The sequence below is a fragment of the Odontesthes bonariensis genome, chromosome 3 (genome assembly GCF_027942865.1).
Source record: "Odontesthes bonariensis isolate fOdoBon6 chromosome 3, fOdoBon6.hap1, whole genome shotgun sequence".
Lineage (NCBI taxonomy): Eukaryota > Metazoa > Chordata > Actinopteri > Atheriniformes > Atherinopsidae > Odontesthes > Odontesthes bonariensis.
This window is the reverse complement of record NC_134508.1, coordinates 12575392-12587332: the sequence shown is the minus strand read 5'-3', so window position 1 is coordinate 12587332 and position 11941 is coordinate 12575392. Positions and strand designations below refer to the sequence as shown.

The 11941-nt window shown below is 43.2% G+C and overlaps 1 protein-coding gene across 1 annotated transcript; it reads left to right on the top strand.

The window, feature by feature from the left end:
- The first annotated feature begins 486 nt into the window (after positions 1–486).
- phf20a (PHD finger protein 20, a) lies at positions 487–11824 on the top strand. The gene is made up of 18 exons (XM_075460340.1): positions 487–632; positions 1641–1758; positions 2685–2791; positions 3272–3443; positions 3791–3875; positions 4244–4320; positions 4442–5036; positions 5172–5222; positions 5311–5580; positions 5820–6014; positions 6200–6295; positions 6846–7001; positions 7377–7558; positions 7640–7739; positions 9393–9588; positions 9725–10163; positions 10275–10452; positions 10538–11824. The coding sequence occupies exons 3-18, from the start codon at positions 2709–2711 to the stop codon at positions 10678–10680; spliced, it is 3018 nt and encodes a 1005-aa protein (XP_075316455.1). The 5' UTR covers positions 487–632; positions 1641–1758; positions 2685–2708; the 3' UTR covers positions 10681–11824.
- Positions 11825–11941: the final 117 nt, after the last annotated feature.

Here is an 11941-nt window from a genome sequence, read left to right as displayed (position 1 = left end):
TTTACGATTGTATACTTTGTAAATATGTACTGTAAATATTTTGTACAAAGTTTATATTGGGTTTTCAAAGTAATTTGCGGTATTTTATTCAAGTTTTTTTTTCATTTTATTATTAGTCTTTTTTAGTTATTTATTTATTCTTTACATGTATATTTTTAAAAATAACAATGTTTTTCATGTTTGGAATAAAAAGAGGTTTTATTTCATACATTTTTCGTTGGTGTCAGATGTTTTTGGTGAGGAACACTGGTTGTAGGGCCCCCTAGGATTTTTTTGCTTGGGTCCCCACAGACTCTAGAATCGCCACTGCACACGGTGAAGAGGTGTAAACAACATCTCAGATTAGATTTTATACTTGTTTAATGCTTGAAGGCAATATACAAATTCGACAATTTAACACAACACGCGGCATTTCCACAGAGATAAAGGCTCTGATTTAAATACACGAGGGTTTAGGTCCGTTGAGGGCGCATGCGCACTTAGGCGCTACACTGCCCGCGCCGGTGGCGAATGCAACAGAGAAATTCAACTGCGTGGTCTGGAGCAGGCAGGCGGAGGCGGCGGTGCGTACGCTTTAAAGGATTACATTGCACATTTTACATCCAACCTGACAAAGAGTGACTGGAGAACCGGTAGGAACCCCTAATTGTACCTCCACGTTGCATTTCAGGGTCTAAATCGCGACCGAGGCCCGGTTGGTTGATGCATCAAAGAGCAAAGACAGTGTGATGCCGCATGTCGGCTTTTCGAGTTCAAAACAAACATGACGAAGTAGGATATAGACTATTTTTAATGGTACATATTCTGCTTCATTTGTGTAGTTCTTACCGCGGATTTTGCTGCTAACTTGCTTTTTTCAGTGGGTTGGCCAAAAATATCTGTAACAGTTCGCAGTTGGCGAAGTTTATAATGCTTTACATTTCCACGCCACTCTTGTCGTAGCAGGAAAAGTACGAATAAAGTAGGCCTAGAGCGAGGCCACGAAGGGTCCCGTGAGTGACGGCTTCACCGCCAATCAAGTGTTAGCACCCGCCCACACCACACCGGTTCAGCCAATCACGTTTGCCTAAACCTCTGACGTAGTAGTGGCTTTCTCGCGCTGCGCCCTCTGGTTATAAAACACCGGACAATAAAGTGTCAATAGCGGTTAGTCAACAAAAGGTTATCTTGAAAACGAGGAGGCAATGTGTTCATGATGTGTTTCTTTCGTTGAAAAACGGTTGAGACCCATTAATGTATTGGCTTTATAGAGGGGGGAGAACAATTGTGTGTGCTGTTCCGTTGTCTGTTCTTTTAAGTAAAATATTAACCAATGGTTACGTTAATCCCACAAAGAAAATACCCTTTTTTTTTCATTGTGAAAACACCTTTTTAAAAGAATAATTAAAATGGTTTCCTCACGTTGTAGCAGCATTAACTCGGTTTGCGTCCTGGCTGCTTCTGTGGCTGACATGTCTGGCTCTCTGCAGGCCATTAAAAAATAACCAGTTTGATTTTATTTTAAAAATTGACGTTTTTGATGAATAGACTGTTGTTTGGGTTTTGATGTCGTGTTTGGGATTTACATGCAATGTACGGACCATGGTAACGGTCTTTGCCATTGTCTCCTATTGTGTCTATTCGTGTAATCGGCTGACCAGAAAACACGTGGGCCGAGTAGTGTGAAGATATCCGGTTTGTAGGCTGCACTGAAAGCCACTTACTCCAGACAACCTCCGCTATGGCGAGCCGCGTTGGTCAGCTCTATGCCGGACAAAAGTAAGATGAAATGACTGTATAATGTAGATCTTTTGTCCTTATTAAAGGACACCGATATATCAATTTGTCCTTTGTGCTGTATGTGCATTATGGGAGTGAAGAGAGCGCTTTTTACCGGGGGAGGGGATATAAAGCCTTCCTTTTTTTTCTCTGTTTCTGATCGACTCCACGAAGCTACTCCACCAAAAGCCTTTTATTATAGCGGAATGGCCAAACATTGAAAGCAGACTTGTATTTAGTGAGTGAAAAGGAGCCCTGGTCGAGCAGAATCTGTTAAATCACTTCAGCGTAGCTTGGTGCATAATTGCCTCCTAGTGGGTGCTTCCCATGAGCACTGAACGATGGAACAATGTATCTTTCTCCTTCTTGTACCCTCACAGGAAGTGCTTTATTGCTAAGACTGTACTGGCATTGCATATGGATTATTTTGGGGCATTTCTGGACACCTGTGCTTCCCTAAACAGTAATTGTTGTACATCTGGTATTGGCTACATATTCACCACCATTTGAGGGGCATGGCTCACCTTGATATTTGTTCTCCGCACTGTGCTGCACCATATTACCACATGTGTAATCTGTGGGTTGTGTGTGTGTGTTAACAGTGGAAATATTTTTCCCAGCCTGGACAGCATTATTGTTCTGCTGGCATAAAGGGGGTGTCTTACTTGATTATCAGTACCAAACCTGCAACTCGGGGTCATAGCTGTGAATCTGTGGAATGACTCGAGAGGGACTTAGTCGATTCTTAGTATCGTCTGTGAAGACCTTGATTTTTAAAAAAGATAATAATAATATTTTGTGATCTTTGTTAGACACAATGTGTCTCTGTGGCACAACCAAGGTCACGTGAGTTTAGCTTTTTTGTTACAAGTATGTCTATTGGTAAATGTGTGTTTGCGTGTGTGTGTGTGTGTGTGTGTGCACAGGAAGACAGCCTTGATGTGGGCAGTATGAGTAAGACGCTCCCTAACAGAAGAGGGATAACATTTGAGGTGGGAGCTCAGCTTGAGGCTAGAGACAGCCTCAAAAACTGGTGAGTCATGGCCTCGCTCATTCCTCTCCATTCACGTTATGTTTCCCTCCCCTCATTTTCCCACACAAGTTTTCATCACCTCCTTTCTGGGCCTTGGGTTATCTGTAGTTGAAAAAGACTGGAACAAGCCATTTAGACCTTTCGCTGCTTCCATATCAGTAAACCAAGGAACTGCAAAGTTTGTGACTTACTGACCACATTGTAAATAATTTCAGTGCCTCTAGTATATGGAAGATTCAGCAAAAAATCTATTTAATCACCTTGAAATACTGTGTTAAAGGCACGGTCTGCCCCCTGCATACCATCCTCTCAGTAAAGCTATGTCTTATGCTTTATTGTTGTTCAACATGTTTGCATTTTCAAGCGAGTTATCTCCAAAGATTTGTCACTTTCATTAAATGTTTGAGGTGAAAGATGAGGAACTGGTGTCTGCACTCGCCCCCCCCCCCTCCAATCACACATGTGAATTTCCTCATTCAGGTATGCAGCCAACATAGAGAAGATTGACTACGAAGATGAAAAAGTATTAATCCATTATCGGCAGTGGAGCCACCGTTACGACGAGTGGTTTGACTGGGCAAGTCCCTACCTGAGACCTGTGGAGAGAATTCAGTTGAGGAAGCAGGGCCTGCAGGACGACCCTTCTGCCCCGGTGAGCAAAGAATGCTGTTTGTGCTTGTTTTGGTCTCTACTGTACAGAGAAACTGAAAGTTCTGCCCCCCTTCTCTGGGCTCTCTAGCCTTTGTTCTGAGGAGTACTCCCTTACAGAGGGCTTGTAGGCTTTTCCTTCTGGGCTGCAATATCATACCTGTGGGTAATTTACATAGGTTAAGTGATATCTCCTGCTTTTACTTGCAATTACAATTTCAGTGCCGTCATATTAACGAAGATAGAGCAACAATGTCATGTGTGTTAGCTTTGTTTTAAGAGTTCCACCTCGTATGAAATGGTCCCGACGTGCCTACAGCTTGTGTATGATCAAATGTTCCTTTCCTTCAGGGCTTTCATGTGAACGACAAGGTTTTGGCCAGCTGGTCTGACTGCCGTTTCTACCCCGCTAAGGTCATATCTGTTAATAAAGATGGTGGGTGTCTAAACATTTCGTGGTGGCAACTTTATATATTAAACTCCTGAAGTTAAACATGTAATACCATAGTCTACTAGTCTTCTGGTATTCATTCCAGATTGTTTAAACTCTTTGATTAAAGTTCAATAAAGAGCATAGTCTGAATTGTTAGAATATAACTTTTGTTTTCAAAAAAAGAAACTGTGGTTTTGAATGGTATTTGGTTATGGTGGATGATTTTCTCTTTCAATGGCAAAGAAAATAACTATCAAAGGATATCTTGCATTCATTACAGCTGAAGCACAGCTACTATGCAACAATTTTAGGTGGCCAGCAAAGGTTTAAGACATTGTTTTCATGAGTGTGGTCTGTCCTTTCCTCTTTAGCATCCTACACTGTGAAGTTCTATGATGGTGTCATCCAGACAGTGAAGGAAATACATGTGAAGCCTTTTATCAAAGAGGTAAATGTCATTTGTTGATGAAAAGTATCGACATGCAGTGTTATCATCTTTGTTGGTTGTGACCTCTGTCTGAGCATTTTCAGCTCCTCTTTAATAAACTTGCTCCTTCTCATTCTGACAGAGAGGTGGTGCCGGGGGGAAATCTCGGTCCTCAGACAGGAACATGGTTAGGAGGGTCCAGAGCCGCAGAGACCGAAGGCCTCAGGAGAACGGGGGTCCCAAAAACAAGCGAGCCAGGCGCAGCACTTCGGACCAGGAGGAGGACAGCAACAGCGAAGACGAGGAGAGGGAAGAAGGGATGGTGAATGAGAAAAACAAGAAAATAAATGGTGAGCTAGAGGCTGCACAAACTGTCAAACAGGAAGAGGAAATTCCCGATCAAGCGGACGAGAACAAGTCCGGGGATGCAGAAAAGGACACAGGACTCGCAAATGGAGTGAAGGTTGAAAAAGACGATTCTCAAAATGAGGGAATGTGTCATGTAAACGGGGATGTGAAGAAAGAAGAGATGGAAATGGAGCAGAGTGAGACAAAGCCATATACAGAGTCATCCAAGCCATATGCAGAGATGCCCACTCAGACTTCAGTGCAGACAGATCAGGTGTCTGTCACTACGACAACCACAGAATCCAAGGGTGATGTGGAGCAGAAACCAAACGTCCAATCGGAGAGTGCTCAGCCTGCAGCAGACGCACCGCCTCCGCAGCCTGTAAAACGTAAGTAGTGATAAAAGAGATTGACCAACAGGCAGCAGGATATGAATGAAAATTGATAATTAACTTAAGTGCATTGTGCATTGATGTAGCCATATTTTCAAGACTTAAGCCGGCTTTTTAAATCTTTTCTTCTAGCGGTAAGGAAGCAGGGCTTCCACAACCCCAACAGATTCAGCAGAGAGCCATGTGAGTATGCTTTGGAAAGAAGCGGCCATCACTTGCATTCTTTTACATGCTTTATTTTCAGCTTACACTTATTTGTAACTGGTTCTAGTGTACCGAGTTATCAAAAACCAACCACCTCCGGTCCTGTCCATCAACCTCGACCACAACCCGTTCAAGTGTAGCGCTCCAGGGTGCACCAAGTCATTCCGTAAAGCCAAACTGCTGCATTACCATATGAAATACTATCATGGCGAGGAACAGCCTCCCGAGGGGGAGACCAGCCCCACCAGGAGTGTGCAGACCAGGGCGTCTGAGAAGCAAACTACTGCTGCTGCTTTGGATGGCTCAAAGAGAAGGCGCACCATCTCTGCCTCTATGCGTGAGTTCCTTTTCATTTCTACTGCAGCTCCTGTTGAAGTTATGTAGGACTAGTTTTGTGTTAGCCTGTGTAAGTTCATTCTCATTGTGCTTAAGCTCAACCAACGTTATGCAAAGATCAAATCGGTCATCCTGAATCGTGACATGCGTTACATGTCATGTAGTGTAAACGTATTGCTCTCCCAGACACACATAAAGGTCACTGCTTTGGTTTCATACTTGCCCTTGTATCTTTCCCAGACTCTGTTGGAGCTGCTGCAGCTCCTCGTGGTGATGTGAAAACTACAGGCAGGCGAACGTCAGCCCCACCCGCGGTCAGCACCCAAGGCCACCAACAGAGGGCGCTGCTGAGGGAGAAGAGCAAGGAGAACCAGCTGGACAGGAACGGATGCCAGCTGCAGGACAGGGATTCAGACAAGAGTGGCTTTGACATTGGTCTGTATGATGCAATGAAAATGTGTTTTTATGAAAAATAAATTGCACACATTTTTTTATTTATTCATTTTTTTAAATCTTCACTTTGTTTCACTACGCATCGTATGATTTTTGCTCAATAACCTTTAGGGTAAGCTTAGCTGTTCTCACATGGGGCTTAACTCTTGTCACTTAATGGTCCCCAGGGTCTATAAAGGACAAACCAAAAGAGAAACCTAAACAGAAGGACTTCCTCCGCATTAAACTAAGGAAGAAGAAGAAGAAAAAGAAGGCCAAGTCTGGTAAGAAGCAGGTCCCTGGCACTGGGCGAGCTGGAATATTTTTGCTGTGCTGCATGTGCACTCGCTGTAATGTTGTAAGAACGACTAGCCTGCAAAGCATAAAGCACTCCATTCACTCCTTTTGGTGTGGTGACTGAGCTTCTGTGTGTGGAAGACTTAGTGTAACATTTCCTGTTGGTCTGAACTCCAATATGCCAGACAGTAAGCTCCAAATCGTTTCTTCTGTGTATAGGGATTTATACGAAGGTATCGGTAATGAAAACCTGTGTTTATGGTGGCACTAATGTGGACTGATCCAAACACAAATCCCTCACTGCTCTGTCGGCATTCACACGCACTAATGTATGTATAGGCCACCTCCCACTAACTGATTATTTCACACAGTTCAAATCCCTGAAATGTGGGCTGCATGAAAATCCATTGTTCCCGATTCGTCCAAAATGTTTTGTTGTGCCACTTTTTGTCACCTCCTGATGGGCATTTGTTTAGCATTTTCAAAGCTGACATTTTTGTTCTACATCTGCTTCCCCCCCCTTCCCTTTATTACCAGACTACACAGGTAGTGAGGAGAATATTGACATCTCAGTATTGGGTCTTCACTCCAAATTGAATTTTCCACTCAAATCCCCCCTCTCACACAATCACAAGCCTGAGGCCTACCCCAGCAGGCCTGGATACAGCTACTCAGAGCAGATACATGTGGATGGTGGGTATCTCCTTGGTGGTGTGAGTGACTCTAGCTTGTGTGTTTCTGGCCTCCTCTCCCTACATTTCTTCTATTCTCTTTGGCTTCAATCCACCATGCGATTAATTTCTGTTCGTCTCGAACCACCTGTCACAGAACAGGACCATAATTCTTCTCCATGGTTGATTGAATGCTCAGCTGTTCTATGCTGCGATGGCTTGCTTCATCATGCAATTAACAAAAAAAAAAAACTCGTGAAAGCTCTCATTACTGAACACATTTTTAGCAGAACTTTGATTCAGAATGAATTGAGTCCTCCCAGATAAAGTTAATCCTATTTTAAGTTGCATCATTCACACTGAAGCCCGATGATTCTGTTCATCCGTGTTGCTGTAGACGAGGATAGCATCAGCGACTGGTCCACCGACAGCTGTGGGTGGAGTGATGACGACTTTGAAATGGATTTGGACGTCACTACGCCGCCTCTTAGTGTAGACTCTGGTGCCGTTGACACCAATGACCAAGAGCTAGTGAGATGCATCTGTGAGGTGGAAGAAGAGAATGACTTCATGATTCAGGTGAGTTAGTTGGATTTTGTTTGAAGTGATGTTTTATTTCTTAGTTTGTTTTATTTCTAAACCTTTTTCTTCTTTTGTTAGTGCGAGGACTGTTTGTGCTGGCAGCACGGGACCTGCATGGGTCTGCTGGAGGACAACGTTCCTGACAGATACACCTGCTACATCTGCAGAGACCCCCCAGGTGAGGGCAGAAGTTCACTACCGTTAGCCAAAATAGCCTCCGTTAGATTCAGAGGTTGCGCTAGACTTTTTGGTTGGCTGTCATTTTGACTGACAGGGTCATGAAAATCCCGTCATAATCTATTTTTACCCGTTGCTTTAATTAAAAAAATTATAATAATAACACATTCAATAGCATTTTATTTTTTATTCATTTGTAATTAATATTCAGTCCGAACAAGCTGATAAGAGAATCCCACACCATGCCATCTCACATGTAACGTTTTCTCTGCAGTGATAAAACCACCGACTGTGGCCCCAGTAGCTACATATGAACAATGAAATTAAAACGATTACACTTAAAATATGAACAGTTCACCGAACGCACAGTCTCACACCTTCCTCCTGGACTTGAATTGCGTGCCCGCTTGTGTGTAATCACATGAATCGAGTGGGATTGCTGCAGAGGCTGTTGTCATGAGGTTTAGGCCTCGGACAGACGGTTTCTCATGGCTGTTTTGATGTTGTTCTGGAGGCTGAACATCATCGTTATTGGGCTTTTTGAAGAAACTTGCGGACACTCAGCTGCTGGGACTTTTTTTCCTAATGAAGCCAATGAGGTCATGCATCAAGAGACACAATAGCTAATTAATATGCTGACTTGCCACCAAGTGGTCAGGGATGTGAATTACAATATATCAAAATGGCAGATGGCCTTCAGATTTTTCCATCACAGTTAAAAAAAAATAAAAATAAAGGGTCAACGGTGAAAAATATTCGGTTAACGCGACCCCTGGATAGGTTCATCGGGAAACCAATTAACTCTTCATTGTTCCGATTATACTTTTATTTATTTTTTTCTTTAAATAGTTAAAACAATTTTCGTGACGATAGTCACAAGTTCTACATCTATATTCCCCATGTTGACTGTTAAATTATATCTTGTTGTATGCTAAAATGTTTTAGAAAATCGTTTCTATTCACGTTTGTATGAAAAACAGATTTTTTATTTTTTAATGGTTTCCACCTGACTCAGGTTAAATATTTTGGATTTAAATTAATACATTTAGGCACTTTCCCCTAAGTTCAGTTATCAAACAGGGCCTCTAACAGAAATGCGACTTCTAACTGTTAGACAAGGCGCTGTGTAATTCTGCTGTTTTTTACATAGCGGTGTAATCTATCGCATCAGATTTGATGGCAAAACATTTTCTGTGGTATTGGCTTGGATGGTTTACACAACATATTTGGAATAAACGTCCGTTGCAGATGGCTTTTTTCCCCCTCAAATGAAATGAAATAAGCTGTATATAATGTACCATTGCTGGCCGTTATTTTTCAGGATTAATAAGAACCAAGCGATTAGTGTTTTTCTGCACTCACCCTTTATCACAGGCAGACGAAAGTATGATGCAACAAATGTCAACAGTACGCACATTCTTTTACCATAATTTCTCTTTCCGTTCTCGCGTTCAGCCTCTCTAGATAACAGCATTAAATGTCAGGACTGCAGCGCCTGTGTGAGAAATCTAATTTAAAGAACTCTGTGCTGTGTACACTCTGTAATGTGCACTCATACATGGAGGGTGTGGACTACAGTGTTGCTACTGCAGCTAGACTGACAGTTTTACACAACTTGGTGCTTTTTCTGAAATTAAATTTTATACCCCATTAGGTCAAAGACAGAGTCTGCGCTATTGGTACGATCGTGAGTGGTTGACCAATGGCCACATGTACGGCCTTTCTTTCCTGGAGGAGAACTACTCTCACCAAAATGCCAAGAAGATTACCACCACCCACCAGCTGCTGGGAGATGTACACCACGTGGTGGAGATCCTCAACGGACTGCAGCTCAAGATGAGTGTCTTACAGTGAGTGCTGGGGGCTGAGTACAAGGCGGTATCAGTCAATACACATTATGGTTAAAATGACTGCTAAACGCAATCCAACTCGAGCCGTTTTGTCTTATTTCACTTCTTTTTGTTTCCTTTTCTCTGTCTTTTTCAGGAGCAGCAACCACCCTGACCTGCAACTGTGGCGGCAGCCCTGGAAGCATTTGGAAAGGACACGGATCGGCTCGGACTCCTGCCGCGGCAGCAACACGGCTCCTTCTCCTGTGACTCCTGATGAGGACATGAGCCGAGGAGAGATTTTAATGTCCAACGCTCTGGAGAAGCTGAGCCGGGCTGCTACAACTGCCACCTCCTCTTCGTCGTCCTCCTTCCCTTTCCCATCCTTCCAGGACTCGTACATTACCAGCGAACACTGCTACCAGAAACCACGGGCTTATTACCCAGCTGTAGAGCAGCGGCTTGTGGTGGAGACACGACAGGGCTCAGAGCTGGAGGACAGCATGAGAAGCACAGAGGAGCTGCTGGAACGGGAGCAGCGCTACGGGAGCCTGCTGGAGATGGACAAACCGAAATCGGCAGCAATCAGCCACAAGGTTGGTGTTCATGCAGAGTGACCAACTTTTTAACGCCATATAAAGCATTATGTAAAGCATTTGGACAGTGGTATATGGATAAATGTCTGGTTTAACTGCACATCTCAACAGGCTTCAACAGGCGTTTCATGGCCGCAGGCTGAGAGCAGGGAAGACAGCGGTAGGGACACTGGAGAGACGGGAGATAAAAGGCAACATCAGCAGTGGCAGATCAACCTACTGGATCACATTGATTCCGTCCAGGACGAGGTCTCGCACAGGATGGACTTCATTGAGAGGGAGTTGGACGGTGAGAAAAGGGACTTGGCAAAGATTAAAACAAGCCTATCGTGTGTAAACGTGTCCTCACCTCTGGTCTTTGTTGTCCTCCTCAGTGCTGGAGAGCTGGCTGGACTACACTGGAGAGCTGGAGCCTCCTGAACCCTTGGCACGCCTGCCTCAGCTCAAACATCGCATGAAACGGCTGCTGACACAACTGGGCAAGGTGCAGCAGATCGCCCTGTACAGTTCCACGTGAGGGCGCCAGAGATCAGCATCGGGCTCTGGCACCACTCAGCTTGCAGGAACAATGCAGTGGAGGAGGCTCTCTGGTCTCTGGTGGCAAGGATAACTATATTAATTCAAGCCCCCTGACTTAGATGGTTCAGCACATTCTCTCTGACTCCACCTCTGCTTCAGATTCACCTTTTTCAAAAGGTGTTGAAATCCAATGTTACAGCCAGCCAGTGTCGCACATAAATAAGTGTATGAACACGCATGGGAAGTGAGCATCTTAAATCAGGATTAAACACAAAAAGTAACCTCGTAAATGCAGGAGAAAATCCTAAGGACCAGACTACACTTAACGTGGCTCTTGTGTAACTAAATCTTATGAATGCCTTTTGTCTGAGCTATTGCTTAAGGTTGGCCTGTCTTTCTCAGTACGCAGTGCTTTACATGCAGAAGCTTGATATTCCAACTTCAGTCGAACACCTGAACCGACACTCTTCGCAATAGTGTTTTGAACACATTTTCAAATGGTCTTTTTTTTTTCTTTTTTTTTTCTTTTTGCATACTGTGGTTCACAGCAGTTTTGGTCATCTTTCCTGCCATATTGTGTTGAAATTCTCGCTGTATGTAGACAGATGGTAACTTGAAGTCTATACAAAAAAAAAATGTTTTTGACCTACTCAAGGGTTCATTTCCAAGTACACTGTGAAGTTCTTTTTGTGTGGCGTTAAAAGTAGGTTCTGTTTTGTCTTAAGCTGAAATGCTTCTTTCCCCGCAGTCTGCTCATCATCTTTATCACTTAATCACTTTCTGTATCCTCTACTTTGATTTACTTCTGTGTCGTTTCTGTAGCATTTGACCTATGATTTGCTGAGAACTGTAATGTGGATAATTCTTAACCTAGCATCTTGTGTCAGTATGAAATATTACTTAGAAAACCTGTAAGACTATTCTTTTCCTTGCTTAGTTTTGTTTGTTTATCTACTGTATTTTGGTTGTTTATAAAAATCATTCAAAAATGTGTTCTTAATTGACAATGTCCTCCAAATGCAAATATTGTATGCTACTGTACTGTAAATGTCTGTCTTAGAAGCAGGGAAAATGTCCAAGACAATGCAAACAGGTTTCCTGGTACATAAATAAACTATATTATTGTTATTAATCACCATTAACCGCTTTCCTGGTATTTTCTAATTGTGTCCCTTGCATGCTGAATATTTGAGCGATCCTAGTGTGACGCACACAACCACTGAAGTCAGAGGCTTCTGCATTCGGGTTTGATGTAACAG